This window comes from Macrotis lagotis, chromosome 5 (assembly GCF_037893015.1).
Source record: "Macrotis lagotis isolate mMagLag1 chromosome 5, bilby.v1.9.chrom.fasta, whole genome shotgun sequence".
Lineage (NCBI taxonomy): Eukaryota > Metazoa > Chordata > Mammalia > Peramelemorphia > Peramelidae > Macrotis > Macrotis lagotis.
This window is the reverse complement of record NC_133662.1, coordinates 187,159,828-187,182,402: the sequence shown is the minus strand read 5'-3', so window position 1 is coordinate 187,182,402 and position 22,575 is coordinate 187,159,828. Positions and strand designations below refer to the sequence as shown.

The 22,575-nt window shown below is 35.0% G+C and overlaps 1 protein-coding gene across 2 annotated transcripts in view; it reads right to left on the bottom strand.

Moving 5' to 3' along the window:
• Positions 1–675: 675 nt before the first annotated feature.
• Positions 676–22,575, bottom strand: part of KIF25 (kinesin family member 25) — a 112,832-nt gene continuing 90,932 nt past the window's right edge. For both annotated transcript variants that reach the window (XM_074190300.1, XM_074190301.1), the window contains 5 exons: positions 18,054–18,227; positions 16,189–16,340; positions 3,583–3,777; positions 2,899–3,054; positions 676–888 (listed from right to left, as the gene is read on the bottom strand). In XM_074190300.1, coding sequence (XP_074046401.1) covers positions 731–888; positions 2,899–3,054; positions 3,583–3,777; positions 16,189–16,340; positions 18,054–18,227 — 835 coding nt within the window. In that variant the 3' untranslated portion in view covers positions 676–730. The remainder of the gene's footprint in view (positions 889–2,898; positions 3,055–3,582; positions 3,778–16,188; positions 16,341–18,053; positions 18,228–22,575) is intronic.

Genomic DNA, 22,575 nt, shown 5'->3' with positions numbered 1-22,575 from the left:
GCTATTTGACCTCATTTCCTTCCTCTTCAAAAGCTGAGGATGTGGACAACCTCACACTTTCTAAACCTAGCTCCATTGTAGAAGTCCAAGGTCAAATCTCGTTAGCTACATATGTTACCAATTACCACATTTGCAAAGCCTGAAGAAGATCGGTCTTTTTGTAGTTGTAACCCCTGCTGTTGAACTTGTAACCACCTTCTCTCCATACAAGTGTTAGATTTATGATTTTAATTTTTAAGGGAATTAAAATGAATGTTGTGACAATGTTTGAAACAGCTGGAAAGTCTTTGCTGCAGAAACAGGCCCTGGCCCAGTGTTTTCCCCCTTACCCCCATGGCTACCCCCTTCAGTTTGGTTGGATGCTATTCTATAATTTTATTTTCACAGTTGTAGTTCCCTTCCCTTCCCAATTCTATCAGTTGCAACATGGTGTTCGAGAAAAAGATGGATCTGATAAAATATTTCATTTAGCCTTCTCTTCGCCCCGCCCCCAGCCCCCACCTCAAATCCTGGTGCTTATGATTTCTTTGATGATTTGTTACTGATACTGTTTGGGACCTCTTGTCAATGTTTATTATTCCTCTCTTGGAATAAAACTGTGTTTGTGAAGTCCAAATAAAAGAATTTTTTTTCCTGGCAACTTGCACTTTAAAGCATGGCTCTCTGACAAGAAGCTACATTTCAGGATGAGGAACTCATTAATATTTTTAATCCACTAGAATCTTCTCTCTCATTTGGATTTGCCTGACACAAGCACATTTCTTCTCTTGGCTTGGACTCTCTGAACTTGTCTTGCTCGATTTCCAAATCCCAGAGACTGCAGCGTTTCTGCCAAATACTTCTGGCAAGGGGACACACAGAGCATCACCAATAACTTCGCATCACCTCCTTTGGATAAAAAAGACAAACGAGTAAACATGTACCCTTAGAAGGAGAAAAAAAATTGCTTACCCAATAAGAAAATACAGCACAATGGGAATTGTTACCAACTTTCTTATCTATTCCCCTCCCCTCCATCCACCTTCCTCAGCCCTCAGGGGTCTCAATCCTAAAATTATCAAGGCACAGAAAATAATAACTATTGGCCAGAAGGAAGCAGATTAAGAGATGTGACTTCTTTCTCCTTCTCTCCTGCACCTTCTTTAGTTCTGGTGAGTCATTATCTATAAGTCCATAGTGAGCCCACCACTAATGATGATGAGAATAGCAACAATTCCATCATATTCCATAGTGTTTTTAGCTTCAAAGCACTTTCTTGGGTATTCTTTCATTTTATGTGTTCTTTTATCCTCACCCTTGAACATGAGTGTCTTCTCAGGGATTCTGTCTACTAAACGGGGAGAGAAGGATGTCCTGTTCCCCAAGCCTCCCTCTCCTACTGGAGGAGCTATAAAGCATTACTTAAAGCAATTCTTTAGAGAAGACCCAATGAATGAAGAAGCAGACAAATACAAAAAGAGAGAGGAGAGAGAAAAGGAAGGGTAAGATTGGTAGAGCAGAGTCAAGAATTGCTTAGAATGCCACAAATTGGTGTCTCATGTTCCCAAAATATGGAAGACTCAACCTTCTTACTCTGCAGCTGAGTGATTCACTCTATAGCCAGTCATTAAGTTTCTATCATGTGCCGACCCCCTTGGACAATGCGGAAGACACAGTTTCTGTCTTCAAAGTCCCTACAATTTATTTTGGGTCCAAGAAACCCACACATGAAACAATTAGCAATCAATATAAGATAGCTAAAAATGAAGGACTAAATTGTCCCAGGTAGACTCTCTCTCTCTCTCTCTCTCTCTCTCTCTCTCTCTCTCCCCATATATATATATATATATATATATATATATATATATATATATATATATACACATATACACACACCATGGGAATTAAGAGAAGACTAAAATGTATGAGCAAAGGATTGGTGGAAGAGGTAAGCCCTGGGCTATGAGAATCAGGTGGTATGGTATGATGGTATGGTATGATCCTGGAGTCAGGAAGATTTGAGTTCAAATCTACCCTAGCTGTGTGGTCCTGAATTAGTCATTTAACCTCTGCCTCAGTTTCATCAGGTGTATAATGGAAATCATAATAGTACCTACTCCCCAAGGGTGTTTGTGAGGATCAAATGAGATAATTGTAAATCACTCGGTATAGTTTCTGACACGTAGTAAACATTCAATACAATTCTATTTTCCCTCCCCTCCTTTTTTGAAGGATAGGGAAATTTTTGTTGGAAGGAGAGAGGGATGAGAGAGAAAGAGAGGAAGAGACAGAGACAGAGAGATTAATATGGTAGATAGAAAGTTGTACTAGAATCAGAGAAGGCATCCAATTCAGAGTCCAGCTCTCTGACTTACTAAATTTATAACTGTGGGCAAACAATTAATCTTTCTGGGGCTTAATTTCCTTATCTAAAAAATTAGAAGGTTAAACTGGATGATCCCAAGGTTTCCTTCCAGCTCTAAATCTATGATTCTAGTTGATTGTTGTCCTTCATAGATGAAGAGGACCAAAATGATACCTCTATGGCAGGGTCAAAGCATAGCTAACTACAGTAGATCTGACCAATAGGAGTTTGGAGGACTCCAACAAAATAATCCATATGAAAATTGGGACTAGAGATGTCTCTAAATTTGCACATCTCATATGTCTCATAAATATGCACAACTCTAATGATCCTAACTGAATTGGGGAGAGGAAGGAAAATAGAATCAAGCTCACTGGGTAATCACTACACATGATGGAAGTATGACTCTGGTCTTACAGGAGAGGCAGAGACTGTGCTGAGTTCTTCTCAAATATCCTTCTGGTATAGAACACACACACACACACACACACACACACACACACACACACACACACACACACACAAGAGAGAAGGGAAAAGTGAAAGAGAGTTACCAATGGAATCTTGGAGTAGGTGGGTGAGTTTGCTGTTCCGGTAAGGAATATGTCCCCGGTGCACTGACAGAGCCCCCAGAACATCAGCTAGGGCTGCTAGGCTTCGATTTATAAATGAGGTCTCTCTCAGGTTTGTCCCTGTCACTCCAGACATACCTAAGGGAAACCAAAGCCACACTTGTTTCTTACTTGCCTTTTGAATTTAGTTTTTGAGTTTTCCTAAATATCACAAAGAATATAATTAATGAAAAATCAGAATGTCAGAAAAAATGAAGAATGAAGATTTCACAGGAAGGATCTTGCTTCACCTAGTTTTATTTAGTTCTTTTTTCACATAGGGAGTATATTAAACTATATTCCATTAACTTTGGTCCTGTAACAAGCTGAATAATCAGCAACTAAAACTCTTGGTCATCAAGACCAAATGCTTCTTTATGATATAGGCTTTAATTTTCAAAACATTATTTCTAGACTGGAATAGACTACAGTTGTTAAAAGAAAAAAAAGCCCATTAGGATGTGGTGAAGATTAAAAAAATTATCTACAAAGGATATTAAGGTACAGAGGTTCAAACTTTTATTATATCTTTCCTACATTTTCCTAAGCTCTCTATTCTGCAGACAAGTTAGGTTCAAGTTAAGTGTTATCATGCCAGGGCTATCACTTCTGGAAGGGCCAACTTACCAATACATTCACTGCCAGCCAAGTCCACGAGTTGTAACTTGGTTTGGATCTGCTTCTGTTGTTCTGTGGAGTCCAGAGGGATTGGTGCTGCAGAAAGACCTCGAGGAGAGAAGCTGGGCTTCTCTCCTTTCATTACTTTCTGAGGAGTGGTGCACAGTATCTCTTTACATGGCTGTTGACTTGATTGTTGATCTGCTATAAATGAGGGGAAAACCACTGGTATTTTGTGAGGCAAAAAAAGATGATAGGGAAAATATGAATTCATGTCACAAGGGCTGTTGCTGATGAACCTTCAGCTCAGAGGCCAATAGATTCAACATATTCCTGAGTCTGTAGAACTGTTATCATTCACTTTATGTCTTATATATGGACTGGAAAAACTGCAGTGATAATTAGTGGTTTCTTTTGGCAATAATACCAAAAGTAAAAAAAAAAAAAATGAAAAGAGTATCATCATTTCTCTGTTGGATGTTAGACTAATCTCTAATTGCCAATACTTGTCTCAAGACAAGTGAACAATGTTTTCCAGTGAGGTTAAGTTACACTATGAGCAAATGTTTCCATTTTCATTAACACCAGAAAAAATTATTCTACACAGAAAAAAAATCTAAATTTATAGGCTTCAAGAAAAAGAGATTCTATTGCTTCTCTTTGATAACCTAAAGCAAACTTCTTTACATCAACCCTAAATTCCTTAGGTTGCAATGAAAGGCCATTTCCTCTTGTCCTGTTCTTGAACATGGTGACCATTCTAAGGTGACCATTCTTTTTTTTTTTTTAGATTTTTTTTTGCAAGGCAATGGGTTAAGTGGCTTGCCTCAGGCCACACAGCTAGGTGATTATTAAGTGTCTAAGGCTGGATTTGAACTTAGGTCCTGACTCCAGGGCCACCAGTTCTATTCACTGCACCACCTAGCTGCCCGAGGGTGACCATTCTTAACCATAGTAAATACTTAATAGCTATTTGTTGAATTCAATAACTATGATAGTCTTCAAATTTTTCAAGGTTATACAATTCATTTTCAAATATTTGTTTAGTTATCTCAGTGACTATACATGTGGTAGTGTTTTTGGTATTTATTCAAGATAAAAACAAAGAAAAGGAAAAATAAATACCATCACAAGTCCTTTTCACTAACCAGTTATGGAAAACATAGGCCCTAGCAGTGATCTTGTCAGATCTTCTCCCACTTAGTCATAGGTTGTTGGCCCTTCTACCCAATTTCATTACCTGCTGGGTGTGCCTGTTCCTCTATATAAACAACTCAATTAAGTTCAATTTAACATTTATTTAGCAGTTATCATGTGTAAGGCATGAAAGACACAAAAACAAGAATGGTTCCATTCACTCAACATCATCTACTCTGTTAGTCTACATAAAATACATGCAAAGTAAATATAAAGTAATTTTGATAATGGAGGAAGGAAAGTACTATTTGGGGAGTTTCTGAGGAGGCCTTGTGTAGGAGGCAGCCCTTAAGCTAAGCCTTAAAAAAAGTTAGGAATGCCATGAGGTAGAAGTCAGGAAGGAGATTATTTCATGTTCAGGAAGGGAGTGAAATGTTGACTATGGGATTTGGGAAGTGGGCCAACTTAAATAGAATGTAGTAGACCTTTGAAAGGATGTCATTCCAAAAAAGATGAATCCAGGTTGTGAAAGGTGGTAAATACCAAACTGAGAAGACTGTATTTTATCCTAGAGACAGTAGAAAGCCACTAAAACCTCTGGAGTTGGACAGTGATATATATATATCAGAGTAGAACTTAGGAGAGAGGAAGGATAAGGAGCAGAAGAGTAGTCTTGTGGAAGCCAAGGAAGGAATTTCAAGAAAGCAGACTAATGGCCAATAGCTCCCTAATGTTTTGAAAGTTAAGAATCTGGGTTGAGAAAAGACCACAGGATTGATGATTAAGAGGTCAATAATGATTCTTCCAGGAAAGGCCGAGGCCAGATTGTAAGAGGCAGTTATATGGAAGAGAAATTAGACTTGTTCTTGACCTTCAAGAACAGAGCCAGGAATCATAGGATGTTGCAGAGATGCAGGTTTAGATTTAGTGTCAGGAAAATCTAATAACTTATATGAAATATGCAAAAATATTTATAGCAACTTTTTAAAATTTAATAGCAGCTTTTCTTTTTTATAGTGGCAAAGAATTGGGAATTGAGGGGATGCCCATCAACTGAGGAATGGATGAACAAATTATGGAATGTGATGGAGGACTACTGTTTTCTAAGAAATCATGATCATCCAGACTTTAGAAAAGTCTAGAAGGACTTGCATGAACTGACACTAAGTGAAGTGAGCAGAACCAAGAGAACATTATACACATTAAAAACAACACTGTGAGATGATGAACTATAATGGACTCAGTTCCTTGAAGCAATCCTGAGAGTCCTTTTATGGAAAATGCTGTCAACATCCAGAGATCTGAATGCAGAGCAAAACAAACTATGTTCACTCTTTAAAGTTTCTATTAAAGTTTTTTCTTTCTCATGATTCCCCCCCCATCCCTCTAATTCGTCTTTCTAACATGGAAATATGTTATACAGTATTGAACAAGTACAAAACTACCTTCACATGTAATTAGAAAAAATAAATAAAATTTTAAAAATTTTAAATCAGGGCAGCTAGGTGGTGCAGTGGATAGAGCAAATAACAAATAGTCATATTTATATATAACAAATAGTCATATTCAAACAAAACCAATTCTCATATTGGCCATATCTATATCTATTTCTATCTCTCTGTCTTCCTTCCTGTGTGTATGCACACAATATACATATATGTATATACATATATTTATATGTTTATATATTGTGTATCTATATTTACATACATATAAACAAAAATATGTATTTCATTTTGCAGGTAGGTAACATGTTTCAACATAGAATTGTGATTGGTCATTGCATTAATCACAGTTCTTAAGTCTTTTAAAGTTGTTTTTTATCATGTTTTATTGTTATTATATAAATTATTCTCATTCTCATTCCAATTTTTATTCTTTTATAGAAGTCTTCCCAGGTTTCTCTGAAATCACTTCCTTTATCATTTCTTATGGAACAATAATATTACCTTACATTTATGTATTATACCAATTGCTTTTTCTTTCTTTGCTACTAAAGCAAACTGCTTTAATTTTTTTTTTAGTTTTTGCAAGGCAATGGGGTTAAGTGGCTTACCCAAGGCCACACAGCTAGTTAATTATTATGTGTCTGAGGCCAGATTTAAACTCAGGGACTCCTGACTCCAGGGCAGGTGCTCTGTCCACTGCCACCTAGCTGCCCCATTTGTTTGTTTTTAAAGACATCAGATAGTGTATTTGTAGACATAACATGAATATTGGAGAAGTTGTTGATGCTGGAGACCATGGGGAAATGATGGAAAAAGGCCCTAAAAGGTGCTAGAAGGGATGAAAAATGTATATTTTTATGATACTTTACATAGTTTACAAACTACTTTCTTCCCCAAAACCCATTTGTGTAGCCAGTATAAGGCTCAATATGCTCATTCACTCAAAAGAGAAAAGGAAAAGAGAAGGGAGAAGGAATTAGGATGAAGATAAATTAAGCAAAACTGACTTTAAGGATGTATAAAAATATTGAAAATATTTTTTGAAGTGGAAAAGAATTGAAATCCAAGAGGGTGCTCATAAATTGAAGAAAGGTTGAAATAGTCATAATATTTACATGAGGAAATACTATTATACAATAAGAAATTACAGATATATGTATCATACATATTTACATTGATTATGTCCTCAAGAAATGTATATTGTATATGACCAATGTTAAAATTAGATTTTCTTGACTGTACATGTTTGTAATAGGGGATTTGTTTTTCTTCCAATCTCAATTGATAGAAGGGAGGAAAAGAAGAAAATTTATAGAAAATATAGAAAAGTAGAATTCAAAAAGGACACATTATCTCGCCATATCAGAAGGCAAGCAATTTATCTTTGTTTAGGTCTTTATGAGTGTTCATTTATGTTGATCTTTTTCATGTTTCTCAACTCTGAACTTTGAATTTCAAGGTTTCTATGGAGCTGAGATCTTTTTATCAGGAATGATTTAAAGTCTTCTATTTCATTAAAAGTTAGGTTGTTTTTTTTCTACAGGAGGATTATACTTTGCTGAGTAGGTTGTTTTTTATTGTAAATCTCTATCTTCTGTCGTTGTTTTCCAAACTCTCCACTCTTTTGTAGTTGTGGCTATTAAATCATGTGAAATTCTGATGGCTCCTAGTTATTTGGATTTTTCTTTCTGGATGTTAACAGTATTTTTTTTATCTAGAAGTTATGGATATGATGGCTATGATTGAGAATTTTCATTTCAGTGTTTCTTTCAGGAGGTGACTGGTGAATTCTTTCTATTTCTCCTTTGCTCTCTGGTTCCAAGAGATTTGAACAGTTTTCTCTTAAAGATTTCTTGAAGTATGATGAAAGTTTGGTAATGGCTTTTAGATAGTCCCATGCTTCTTAAATTTTTTCCTACTCAATCTACTTTCAATGTTAGCTAGTTTTGCTGAAAGATACTTTACATTTTCTTCTACTTTTATTATAGTGGATTGTTGTTTGTTCATTCTTTTAGCCTACTTTCCAATTTTAGATGTTATATTAGGGACCAGGTACTGCATCCTTCTGGAGGGAATGTCTGGTCTGAACCTATTATTGCTTTCTTAGAAGATTTTTGAGTATTGTATTATTCCAGGCTTTCAGGGACAACTCAGACTATAAAGACCTAAAAGCTTTCTGATCCAGGGAAAAGTCTGGTCATTGTTCCTCTCCCTAATTATTATTATTATTATTATTATTATTATCATTATTATTATTAGTTGTAGTAGTAGTAGTAGTAGTAGTATTCTGAGCTCTGCAAGTTCCTGACCTGGGCTTGGGCAAAAGCCACAGCAGGCTGCTACAGGACTCTACCATCACTCTGGTTCTTCAGAATGAAGGACTATAGGTTTCATTTCATTCTATGATTCTTGCCCTGATTATCCCTCTGCAGGATTTATACTGGCATGAATTTGAGATTGAATTAAGACCTTGCTCAGCTCCTCGGGAGTCACCCAACTGCTGTTTGATTCTGAACTTGTTTCTCAATCAGTACCCATCCTAGGGCCCATGATAACTCCTTGTTGTTGCTGTTGAATCCTTTTCAGTCATATCTGACTCTTTATGATCCCATTTGGAGTTTTCTTGGCAAAAATGCTAGAGTGGTTTTTCTATTTCCTTTTCCAGCTCATTTCACAGATGAAAAAAACAGAGGCAACCAAGGTGAATGACTTGCCCAAGACCACATAGCTATTAAATGTTTGAGGCTGGATTGCACATACCACTTAGCTGCTCCTGGAAACCCAAAAATGGCAATGGATGTTAAAGCTGACAATTGGCATCTGTTCCTGTACCTTGCATGAGCTCATAGTTCTTTATGTGGGTTTGGGACCTCAACTCTGGGGTCCTAGAAAGCACCAATTGCTCCTGAATATACACCAAACATAGAGTCTATAGACTTCTCATCTCCCTATGCCTACCAGGGCTGGATAAATGACTGTTTTTTCCCCCTTGGATTTCTCAATCAGGATTGATTCGGATTCATTACCTAGATCTATCTGGAAGAGCTTTGGAGGAGCACTCACTGTACTTCTTCCTGATACTCTGCCTTCTTGAATTTACCCAGAATGACTATTCTTGTAGTTAAGGAATTGGAAGCTCAGAGAGTTTGAGTTGCCTAAGGTCACATAAACTGGTAAATGGTAAAACAAAAGATCAATCCTATTGTTTTGGCCACTATGATAGCTGTTGTGATTGGATTGATTGGACATGTGGCAATCTTCCTCTAGGTTAGAAGGGATGATGTCAGGCATAAAGGAGCTTCTGAATAGGTATGATGGGAGATGTGTGATGAGAGAAGGAAATTGGGAATCTAGAGAATCTGAATTTGAGTTCTGGCTCTGCTGTTCCCTTGGGAAAAATCACTTAACACCATTTTTGGTCTTAGTTTCTCTCATTGGTAAAAACAAGGGGTTTGGATTTGATGACCATTTATATTCCTATCTTTTATTAGTGACTTACATGCAAGGTCTATCCAGATTTTCTTCTTGGACTTTTTTTGGAATACTGGTTTTTCTGGATGCTTTGATGTATCTGTGACTTCATTGGTGAGGCTATTTCCTCCATTGGTGCATATCAATTTGTACAAACATTTGTACAGCATAAGAGCAAGTTGGCCCATATCATATGAGATTCAGTTCATTGCCTGAAGAGTAAAGAAGTAAATGGTCTGGTAAGATCCTAGAGAATCTGAAAAGATTCAGTTATGGTGGTCTGGTTCTCCTCTGAAGGCGTTCTCTGTAGTCTTGAATGCAAATAGCAATGCTTCTTAGTTCAATGACTTCTTCAACTTCCACACATGGATGATCATTACCTTGATCTCATCACCAAACATAAGGATCAGAGAACCCTTCAATTTCTTTGTCTAATCCTAATCTACTAGCATTCCATTTCTTCCTGCATCTCATCTTTCCTAAACCTAAAGTTCATCCTCTTCAATATCTGATCATTCCTTCCTTCCCTGATTTCTTAGTCTGTTGTCCCTTCTCTGGTCTCACTTTCCTTATTTCAGCACCTTAATGCTATAGTAAACCAGATCAGTTTTCCTCACTCCTATAAATCCTTTCCCTTTTGACCTACTGTCCCTACCTCACCAACTCCCTTCCCTCCTGCCTTTATGTTGTAGAATGCTTTTAGAGGAAGTCACCCAACTGACTGGGCAAATGACAAATTGTCATTTAATCTCAATTGGGTTCAACTTTACCCCTCCCCCCACATTATCTTTTTCTTTGCTCCAATATTAGCAAAAGTGCTTCTTTTTGCCAATAACACTTTCCTGTTAATCTTCTCATCCCGTTTTCTTTTCTCTCCCACATTTATTTTATTTTTATTTATGTAATAAAACAAGAATTTCCATAACATAGAATGATAACAATGATGATTGCACATGAAACTAAAAATCTATTATGTACAACTTGCTATACTTTAAAAATATATAATAAAATTATATGTAATATAGTAAATATATAACAAATTTCCTTTTTTCTTTTTTTTCCCTCTTTTCTTCCTCTGTCCTAGACATATCTATCATTAGACATAAATTGGCTATCACTAGACACAAATAGAAATATACATATGTATGTAAAATTATTCTATACATACTTCTATTTATTAATTCTTTCTCTAGATGCAGATAGCATCTTTTTCATAATTTGGATATTTATATAGTCAAAATGACTTATTTGCATGAAGGCATTCTTTTGGTTTGTTTTTGTTTTTGCTAGGCAATGGGGTTAAGTGATTTGGTCAAGGTCACACAGTTAGGTGATTATTTAATGTCTGAGGCCAGTTTTGAACTCAGGTCCTTCTAACTCCAGGGCCGGTGTTCTATTCATTGTACCACCTAGCTGCCCCCACAAAGTCATTCTTAAAACAATATTGCTGTTTCTGTAAACAGTGTTCTTTTGGTTCTACTCATTTCACTCTTCATTATTTCGTACAAATCTTTCCATGTTTTTTCTAAAATCATTGAATTCATCAATTGAATACAGTAGTATTCCATTGCAATCAAAGATCACAACTTGTTCAGCCACTTCACAATTGATAGGCAATTTCTAATTCTTTACCCCTACAAATAGAACTACTATAAATATTTTAGAAAATACTTTAGAAAATCCTTTTTTGCCCACTTATTTAGTACATATTGTCCTACTGTCTCTTTCTTTGCATGCTTAACTCTTAGAAAGTAGCAATAATAGCTATTCTACATTTTCACATTCCACTCACTTTCAACCCTAGTTGTAACCCAGTTTTGATTCTACCATTTAAGAAACCATTCTTTCCTTTTTTAAATTTATTTTTTTCTCAATTTCATGTAAGTTTTTTAAACATTTTTTTTTTTTTAAATTTTAACTTCCAAATTCTCTCCCTCCCCTACTTTGTCCTTTAGAAGGTAAGAAATTTGATATAGTTATATATCTACAATTAGACAAAACATATTTCCATATTAGTCATGTTGCAAAAGAAAACAGAGACCTACCCCCTTCCCCAAGAAAAATGAAGTTAAAAAAAACTATGCATTGATTAGCACTCCATCAATTCTTCCTCTAGAGATGGATAGCATTTTGCAAATTGGTTTGAATTATTATATTGATGAAAATATCTAAGTCATTCACAGTTAATCATTGCATGAAATTATCTTTACTGTGTATTATGTTCTCTTGGTTCTACTCACTTCACTTTGCATCAGTTCATATTATCTTCTCAGATTTTTCTGAAAGTATCCTGCTCTTTATTTCTTATAGCACAATAGTATTACCTCACAATGATTGTATCAAAATTTGTTCATACAGTCCCAAATTGATGGACATCCTTTCTATTTCATTTTTAACTACTCTCATAAAGAGCTGCTATAAATATTTTTGTACATACAAGACCTTTTCCTTCTTCCAACCTAGTGATATGTTTGACCTTTGTTATCAAAGAAGATCATGACATCAGAGAAGTAATGCCATAACAAGTACATGATTTGGATTTGAGTGAGGGGATGTTGTGCTCAGTTATCATTCTTACTTTCTCCTTCAGAGTCATCTGGGTGGTCAGATATCAATCAGGACTGGAAATGGTCCTGGATGTGAGGCAATCAGGGTGAAGTGACTTGCCCCAAGGTCACCCAGCTAGTAAGTGTCAGATGTCTGTGGTTGGATTCAAACTCATGTCCTGCTGATTCTAAGGCTGGTGTGCTCTATCCAGTGTGCCACCTAGCTGCCTATCAGCTAACCTAGTACTACTGGGTCAAAGGATATACATAGTTTTATAGCCCTTTGAGCATTCTCTAGAATGGTTGGATCAATTCAAAACTCCATCAACAATGCATTAGTATCTCAATTTTTCCACATCCATTCCAACATTTGGCAATACCTCCCCTTTTTCGCCATGTTGATCAAGCTGATAGGTGTGAGATGGCACCTCAAAGTTTTTAAATTATCATTTCTCTAATCAATAGAGATTTAGAGAATTTTTTTCATGACTATAAATGACTTCAATTTCTTCTTTTGAAAACTTCCTGTTCATATCTTTTGACCATTTATCAACTGAGGAATGATTCATTCTTGTAAATTTGACTCAGTTCTATTTTTGAGAAATGAAGTCTTTTTCTGAAGAAACTGGCTACAACAATTCCCCCCCCCCCCAGGTTTCTGTTTTTATTTCTAATCTTGGTGACATTGGTTTTATTTTAAACCTTTTAAATTTAATATAACCAAAATTATCCAGCTTTTAGTTCCTACAAGGCTCCCTGTCTCTTGCTTGGACATAAATTCTTCCCTTCTCCATAGATGTGACAGGTAAAATTTTCCATGCTCCCATAGTTTGCTTATGATATTACCCTTTATGTATATATGTATATATATATATATATATGTATATATATATCATGAACCCATTTTTGAACTTAGCTTGGTATATGATTTGAGAAGTTGGTCTATACTTAGTTTCTGCCAAAATGTTTTCCAGCTTTCCTTGCAATCTTCCAGCAATGCTTATTAAGTAGCTCCTTTTCCCAAAAGCATGGATCTTTGAATTTATAAAACATTAGATTATGTTTGTTTATTACTGTATACCTAATCTATTTTGCTGATCCACCACTCTATTTCTTAGCCAGTACCAACTTGTTTTGCTTACTAACAATTGGCAATACAGTTGAGATATGCTACTACTAGGTCAGCTTACTTCACTTTTTTCCCATTGATTCCCTTGATATTCTTGACCTTTTGTTCTTCCAGATGAATCTTATTAATGTTTTTCCAGCTCTATAAAATATGAAATTGTTCTTCCCAAAGGTTACCAATGTAATCTCTCATTTCCAAAATCTAATGGCCAATTTTCAGTCTTTATCCTTCATGATCTCTCTGCAGCATTTGACATTGATGACCTTTTCTCCCTTCTCTCTCTCTCTCTCTCTCTCTCTCTCTCTCTCTCTCTCTCTCTCTGGATGCTCTCTTCTTCATGATGTTCTAGTTTTCCTCTTGCTTGTCTGAAATGTTCCTTCTCAGTATCCTTTGCTGGTTCATCATCCATATTTAGCCCCCTTAATTCAGGCACACCCCAGGGCTCTTCCCGGGGACCTTGTCTCTTTTTTCTATATGCTGTCTTGGTGAACATTTAAACTCCAGTGGTTTAAATTATCACTCCAAAGCATATAAAAATCTGTATGTTGAAAATTTCAACTGGGATTTTTTGATTTGGAAACTCTCTTTCTCACTCCATCTTTCTCTCATTTATCTAGTCAGATACCTAAGTGGATATTTATATTTTTTAATGTAGATTTATTTAAAAAGTTTGTATTATTTAAATTTATATGTTGATAGATATCTCACTAAAATTTGGAAAGCATCCAGTGGCACAGAGGGAAAATTATATTAATTCCCTTTTTCTAGCTCTGTCATACAGGGTTTGACCTCTATCTCCTTATCTTCTGTTTCTATTTAGGAAAAAACTAAAAGGACAGGAAGTACCAGCAACTTTTAATATGCTTTGTGATGTATGAACCCTATGGTTCTGTTAAAAAGACATATAGCTGTCATATTTGCTTTACTTCTATTATAAGGTGATATTTGTGGTAATGTAATATAGTAGAGGACTGGCCCTAGGGTTTGGAAGATCTGAGTTCACATCTTGCTTTTGATCCATCCTGGCTGTGTAACCCCAGTCAAATCCCTTAATCTCTCAGTCCCAAAGACAACTCTTTAAGACTCTGTTGCAAATGAGCTGTTGATGTTTATAGTATGAACTTGTGCTAATGAAATCACAAAACTGTACTAGTCCAAAAATGATGTGGGACTAGCCTTGCCCTGTTTGGCAGTGGAGGAAAGAAGTAGGAACATGAGTTGAACTGGTACAGGAATATATTTGGATTCTATTCATGAAAAAAGTTTTCTAACAATTCTTACCAAAAGGAACAAAGAGCTATAGTAGAAATGGTGGAAAACTTGAAGGGAAGTGGATTGATGTGCATCAAAAGTTTTAGCATAATAGAGTTTCAAAAGGAGTCCAGATAGAGTAGAAGAAGGAGCTTCTGGAATAAAACTCTATGATCCAGAAGAGGAAGGTTTCTCCTACTTAAGAATTAGGAATAGGAGATTTAAAACAGAGTTGTCTAATGAGTACAATAAGGATGCAAAGAGAGCCTTCATTTTTTTTTTACCCACTCTCATTGTAAAGAGAAAGAATGTAATCAAGAGTGATTACAAAAGTGTAGCACAGTCATGTGAAATAATATCAATAATGTTAATGCTCAGAAAGGCCACAACTGGTGAAAAAATATAGATGACCAAAAAGAGTGGGTTTTTCTAGCTACAATGGTAGCTGTGCTCATTTTTAAGGGGGGAAAAATAGGGAAGAAAGAGCAAAGAGGTTATAAGACACCTACTTGGGAATGAAAGAAATGGTGATGATGGACAACAGAAGGAAGAGCCTGTTTAGTGGTATTAGAAGATAAACTTTCAATGAAAGTTGGCTGGAGGAACACCTGGTTTCAAATTCTACCTTTTCGATTCTAGGTAACATAGCATCTCTGTGCCTTAGTTCCTCGTCTGCAAAAATGTGATTTAAATTTTATAATCTACAAGTATCTTCCAGCTCTAAAGGTATAATCTGCAAACTTTTTGCTTTGATAAAGGAAAAGGCTTGGGGCAGAGGGAAGCACAATAATTATATTCCAAATATTTGAACTATTTGAATGTGGTAGGAATTAAACTAGAATTCTCTCCCTCCTTATCATCCCCATGCCTCCCAGGCTTTTTTCTCCCAGTTACCAAAAGTCTTAGTACCTTTAATGCTTTTGCTTTTTCTCTGTTGATTATCTCCAATTGTCTGTGTGTGTGTGTGTGTGTGTGTGTGTGTGTGTGTCTTGTTTGCACATAGTTGTTTGCATGTTGTCTGCCTCACTGAATTCTTTTAGAACATGAACTATTTGGGGTCTTTCTTTGTATCTCTAGCATTTAACAAAGTAAATATTTAGTAAATCCTTACTGACAATGAGTAGTAGTCATTCCCCATATCTTGATATACAGCTATATTATCTCTCATCATAACAGGTAAATTGGGACAATCCTTTATACAGACAAATCCATGGAACTATTTCTCTTAATATGTATCACCTTGGCAGGTATCATAGGCTCTCTTCCTCCTCCCCTCAGCAAGCCCTCAGATAGTTCTCCTCCCAACATCTCACTTCCTTGTCTGATTTTGAAGCAAGACCAGAAAAAAAAAAACTGGGTAAACCTAAGCAGAATCCTTAATTTATCAGGAGATAGGGCAAAAACAAATACCACAGCAGGTCACAGTTAAGGCCATGTTGGGATGTGTCAAAAGTCTTTTAAGACCCAGAAAATCTGAGACTGCAATGCTAGAGAAACTACAGTCATGGGGATAAGGACAAGTCTCACATCTTTTCAATTCAATCCGATTCCATAAACATGTGTTAAGAATGCAATATGTGTCAGGAGAAATATTGAAATAGGAATTATTTCAGAAATACTTCATTCTACTTACTGAAATTATCAAAAGGGACAGATAGAGTGAGAGTAACAGTAACCACCAAGTGAGAACGTGAGGAGTCAGCATGAACTAGTGTGGGGTGCTTCACTCTGAGCTGTAGACTTTTATTGATAAACTTCATCAACTCAGTGGGACTTTCTACAAGCCTAGAAAATAAATCATCATTAGATAACACAGCTTTATATTTCTTAAAGAAAACAAGAAGTGTTCTACAGTTATCCCACCCTTCTAAGTTTCATCGGAGCAAGGCAGGGAGATTATCCTCTGTACCCCAATTTCCAACTTTTCATACACAATATGGTTTGACAGAATTTCATTATATAAACTAAGTTGAGTTAATTACTTACTTTGTTTAAAAAATAAGACTGAAAACCCAAACACAAAATACATTATAAATAAAACCAAAAGGATTTTGCTTGCTCTGTGGTATATACTTAACAATCAGCTTGAGGGAATGGTCTGGATTTTCCTCAGTGATTTGCACGTAACTCTTACTTTCATATGGGCCTACTGAATTTTTCATTTTTTTTTACTTCTTTAAAAGTGGCCTTCATTCAAATCAAAGATTAATAGAAATTTATTGAAGTCCATAGAGAATGATGGATATATAATTTAGATTGAACCTACCAACTCATCTGTCTTGACTGCCTGTCAATTCATCTTATTGATCTTGGCTCACCTCTCTCTCACCTATTTCACTTATTTTTTAATAATAACTCTTTCTAGTGCTTATTGTTAAGACTTTAATCTTTACTGTTCTTGCTCATCTATTTGAGAAAATATATAAAATATAATAATGCATATTCCTATATTTTAAAATTTCCTTCCCTATTTAGATTTCAAATATTTATATGCCCCTGTTTTAAGCAAATCTATTGGATGAGCACAGCAACAGTGGTGGAGTAGAAAGAGCACTGGCCCTAGAGTCAGGGAAAACCTGAATTCAAATTCAGTGTCAGACATTTGGCATCAACCAGGTATGTGAATGACCCTAATTAAATCACTTATCCTTGATTGCCTCACCAAAAAAAAAATCTATTAGGTAAAATTTGAGATTAATAAGACAAATAAATTTTAAATGATTATTGCCCAGTAAAATAATTCTTCATTTATTATTTTAATTGATAATAATAGCCAGCATTTCTATAATTTTTCTAAATTTTCTAGGGTTTACAAATAATCTTTATAATAACTTTAGAAGATAGGTGCTTTTTTATTATTCATATTTTACAAAGGAGGAAATCGAGGCAGACAGAAGCTATGACTTGCCCAAAGTTATCCATCTAATAAAGTATCAGAGACTGTATTTTGACTCAGGTTTTCCTGATTCTAGACCCAGTGCTCTACCACCTGAGCCACCTAGGAATTACCATAGAAATCTTTTCAAATAAGAAGCTCTTCTAAGTTCATTTAAAATATATTTCCTTTCATATATGTTGAACTCACATAAATCTATTTGTAAACATATTTATAAGATAAAAGTCAACTACAACTGTGTTGTGTCATTTAAAGAAGGTGTCATGTATCAGGTGATTTATAAAGATCAGAAAAGTTTTTAAGAACTTGTATAGTTACCTAAGAAAAACAAATATCTTCCACTGAAAGTGGACAATGTCTTAAGGAACCCAAACATTGCTGACCTTTTTGACCATGATGACATGGCAGTATGTTAGATAGTAAATTGGAAAATAAAAGGATCTTCCTAGGATACCTGTCACCTCACTGAGAAAAAGGTTGACATAACTGATCTGAATGACTAGGATGGCATTTTTTTTCACCCTCATGGTGTCATATATGTCTTTCTTACCTGGTAAAAGAAGAAACATTTCCAATAGGAAGAGGTTATATGACATACTCACTCATAGATCAACAAAGGTACGTTACTTTTTCCTTCCTTCGTTGTGATTACATCACGCTTCACACCAAATATTCCAGAGCTGTCCTTGGCCAGAAGGTCAAAGAGTTCATTATTATATATTTCAACTACAGAAACCTCAACCCTGGGATTTACTATTGGATTTTCTGAGAGAAGTCTGTATTGGAGGAGGAGAAGAAAAGCAAGAGAGAAGGGAGAAAAAAATAGATATGATAATAAAATAGAACAAAGGGTACTCCTCAAGGTCGGCAAGCTGTCCTTAAAATAATAAATTTCTTCACAAAATGATTATAATTCCAGAAATCACTTAGATTCTTAAGAGTCAGTGACTGGGACAGCTAGGTGGCGTAGTGGATAAAGCACCAGCCTTGGAGTCAGAAGTACCTGGGTTCAAATCCGGTCTCAGGCACTTAATAATTACCTAGGTGTGTGGCCTTGGGCAAGCCACTTAACCCCATTTGCCTTGCAAAAAAACAAAAAAAAAGTCAGTGATTTTATAATAATATTTATGCTAATATCAAGATTATAAACCCAACAAGAACCCCAACATGGTCTTTAAATTATAGAGCAAATAACTATAATGAGGACAAAGATTTTTATCAAGGCTATATAGTCAAACCAACTTTTTAACAATTGACACTTTTATAATGAAGAACACAAAAGCCATATTTCTTTGAATTAAAACTATGATTACGTGAGTTTTGGCCCTAGATAGATTTCCAAGAATAGTAAGCATAGCAACTTTTAGCATTACTACATGTTTTCCATGTTCGTTTCAAATATCTATATTTTGTTGACATTTACTCCAGTTATCTCTATCCCCCCCTCCCACAAACTTTCCACTTAAATAGTTCTTTTTTCAGTGACCTCATCAGAATTACTATCTACTCTAGCTTGACTGCCATTCAAATCTTTGTCATGTTTTCAGGGGATTGTTATTTATCTGCTGTATAACATAGATCCATTTCAAGGCTGCAGTTTAAGCTTTAGATTACCAAGTGATTCCTGATTCAAAAGTCACATAAAAAGAATTAGTTGAGAGATTATGATGGCAGGATTTCTTCCTGCTAGGAGAAAATCCATCCTAGCTATCTCCTAATCAAACTTAGTGGAGTCAGTTTTCAACCAAATCAAGACAAATAATCAAGGGCAAAAACAAAGGGATGCAAGAAACTATGACAATAATGTCAGAAAAGCTAAAACTAGAATGAGCTAAGACTTATGAAAAATGCTAAGAATCAACAGGTTTTTTTTCAAATGCCAATGGGAATACTAACCTAGCATTCTCAGAACAAAAAGAAAAATGAGACTTTAAATTCAGAATTTAGGACTGATTGTGTAATATTAACAGAAAACAGAAGGAAAGCAGTTTCTATTTTACTCTCATCTTTTTTTTTAATCAAGGAGAATGCTCTTTAAATTACAAAGGTCAGAAGAAATTAAATCCTAAAGGAGGTAAGGATAGAATAGGCATATGGCTATTTTCTTCAAATGAGATTGTTTTTAAGACAGAATAATTACATCTCAGATATCTGAAAGAATTTGAAAATATGCTCCTTCTCCTATAGTATGTTTTCTCTGTGAAATCAGGGAGGTTGAGAGAGATCTTGGGATATTGGAGATAAACTAGTAATATCCCCCCCCCATCCCCACTCACACACTTTCCCCCCAAAAAGGTGAGGTAGATTCTAGAAGAACACAGGCAGCCTAAGAACCATAATACTGTAGTTATTTGGTCATTCCAGTCATATCCCAGTCTTTAGGACCCCATTTGGGGTTTTTTTAGTAAAGACAGTGGAGTCATTTACTTTTCTCCAGTTCATTTTTTTTTTCTACAGTTCATTTTGCAGAACTACTGAGATAAACAAGGTTAAGTGACTTGCCCAGGGTTACATAACTAGTAAGTGTCTGAGGTTGGATTTGAACTATCTAAATATTTGAAGGGATAAACATAATGCCAGCCTCTAGAGGACAGAATTATCTTCATCTGTGGAAATTACAGGAAGGCTGATTTTTGTTCCCTACAAAGAACTTTCTAACAATTAAAAGTGTCAAAAAAATTAAATGGGGGGGGGCCTTCTGTTAACTGTATTATTGTTGTCCATCATCTTTCTTTCTCAAAGAGAATGACATCAGGCAGATGATGTCTTGATTTACAGGTGAATTGGATTTAAGTGAATTGGAACTAGGCAAAGTTATCAACTTCCCTCTCTTTTACAGAGTCATTTGGAATCCAGTGGCAAGACATAGGTCAGGACAACTGGCAATGGTCCTGGATTCAGTAGGAAACTGGCTTTTTTTTTAAGAAAGGTTTTCCCCAGGTCTCAGTTTGTGAGGCAATGATCATTCAATAATTAAAGTATAGATAAGAGCTGAAGTAAAAGATGACCTAGTTTGCCTTAACAAAAAAAAATCTAGAAGACTTTTATTTATATATTAGATTTTATTTATTAGAATTTATTAACTCTATGTGATTATCTCTTTAATATTGTTTAATTTTATATAACTTTCTTACATTGTTTGTACTAGGTAAATTCCTATTCAGTTGCCCACTGCTTTTCTTCCATCTTCTCCATAGGTGAAATATTAAAGATAAGGCAGATTTGAATATTTGGTTCATTTATGTTTTGATTTGGTAAACCTCTTTTTAATAGAGTATAACTATGTATTTTTTAGGTGTCTAGAACATGTTTTGAATATTACAACCCAAATTTAGATAAATCATTTTTGTTTCTTGTCAAACTGTTATGTAGTCTTTCAGTTAGAAATTTCAAACAAAATTTACACTATTATTCCTTCCACATTACAAGTTTTAGGGGGCTGGTAGCCTCATGATCTGAAAAGTCCTTGTAATGTTTTTGGCTTTCTCAGTAGCAGAAAAGAAGGCTAAATTTTTTTCTTTTTCACAGTACCTTATTTTTTAGGGGGTTTTTTTGCAAGGCAATGGGGTTAAGTGGCTTGCCCAAGGCCACACAGCTAGGTAATTATTAAGTGTTTGAGATCAGATTTGAACTCAGGTACTCCTGACTCCGGTGCTCTATCCACTGTGCCACCTAGCCACCCCCATAGTACCTTAATGTAAAATTTGTAAGCATTTGCTCATAGGCTCATATCTGCTGTCTTCTTCACCTATCATCTGTGACTTCTGCAAAACTCTCCCCAAAATTCCCATTTAATTTCTTATGCTGACCCATGATATATGGAAACCATGATGTGGAAGGGATAACTACTTTTTTCTATTGTGAATTTAATCATTATCACTAACATTTCAACAATGTGTTGAATGAATGAATGGAAGTAAGAAGAGGGCCCCTGCTGAAAGAGAAAAGTAAAACCCATTTACTTTATATTTTCTAGTTAAGGTATTTTATAAAGGATAGAAATTTAGTCATTTCAAAACTGAGAATAATTTATATTCTTCTGCTTAGAAGATGGAAATTATTTACTATCTTGTACCTTGCCCTCTCCATGCTAATTCATTCATCATACAAATTCATGTGTTCTAGAGGAAGGTCAAATGAAGTTGATCATACCATTTTTCTGAAATACAACTTTTTCTAATCAACCCCCTTCACTTTTAGATGTTTTTCAGAGAAATGCTGCTGGAACTATGTTATTTATTAGCTACTGAAACTATGATTAAATCAAGTATATTGCAATAGAAAAAGGGAAAAATTGATATGGTTATAAAAAAGGATTTATGAGCAAAAGGAACTCTTTAAGATGAAAGAAAGTGAATTTTAGAAAATAGGTTTTATGAACTTTACTTACTGCCACATATAAAACTATTGCTAAAGATACAGCTACCATTCTGAAAAGATTTTCACAGCTTTTCCTCCTCATAAAGCTATAATTGTATTATGATTGACTGCAAATGGCATCACAAAAATTTACTGAAGAATAACAAAATTGAACCAATTAAATGGATATATTCTTCTATACTAGAATTTCTCAAATTTCTTTGGCATTCTTTCTGGGAAACTACTGTGCTTGGTTTGATTTTGTTGATACCCTTTCCTCTATACATAATAAATGGAATTTTTTTTATTAAAGTTAAAAGCAAATTAAAATCAACTTTGATTTTATTAAGAATTTACTGTGTTCTTCCTCTTGCAAACTAGCACTTACTAAACACTGTATTTTGGAATACAAAAATACAAGTAGAAAAGTGCTTACTTTGAAATGAGGGAAATTATATAGAAAATGATCGGGGTAGGGAAAGTACTTTCTTTTGAGAAGTTTTTGAGATTTTACTGTCATCCTGTAAGATAATAAATGGCATCCTAAATGTTATGTAAACTAAACTGATAAACTGTTCTGTACAATATTAAACAGTTCATTTTAATTAATTAATGTTTTCTTTTCATTAATGATATTTTATTTAATAAATACTTATTAAATACCTGTAATGAACAAAGTCCTATGTTTCCATAGTAAGAATAAGTTTTATAGGAATATGTTTGTCATCTCTTGTTTTAAACTTTATTCTGTAATGAGTTGTTTTG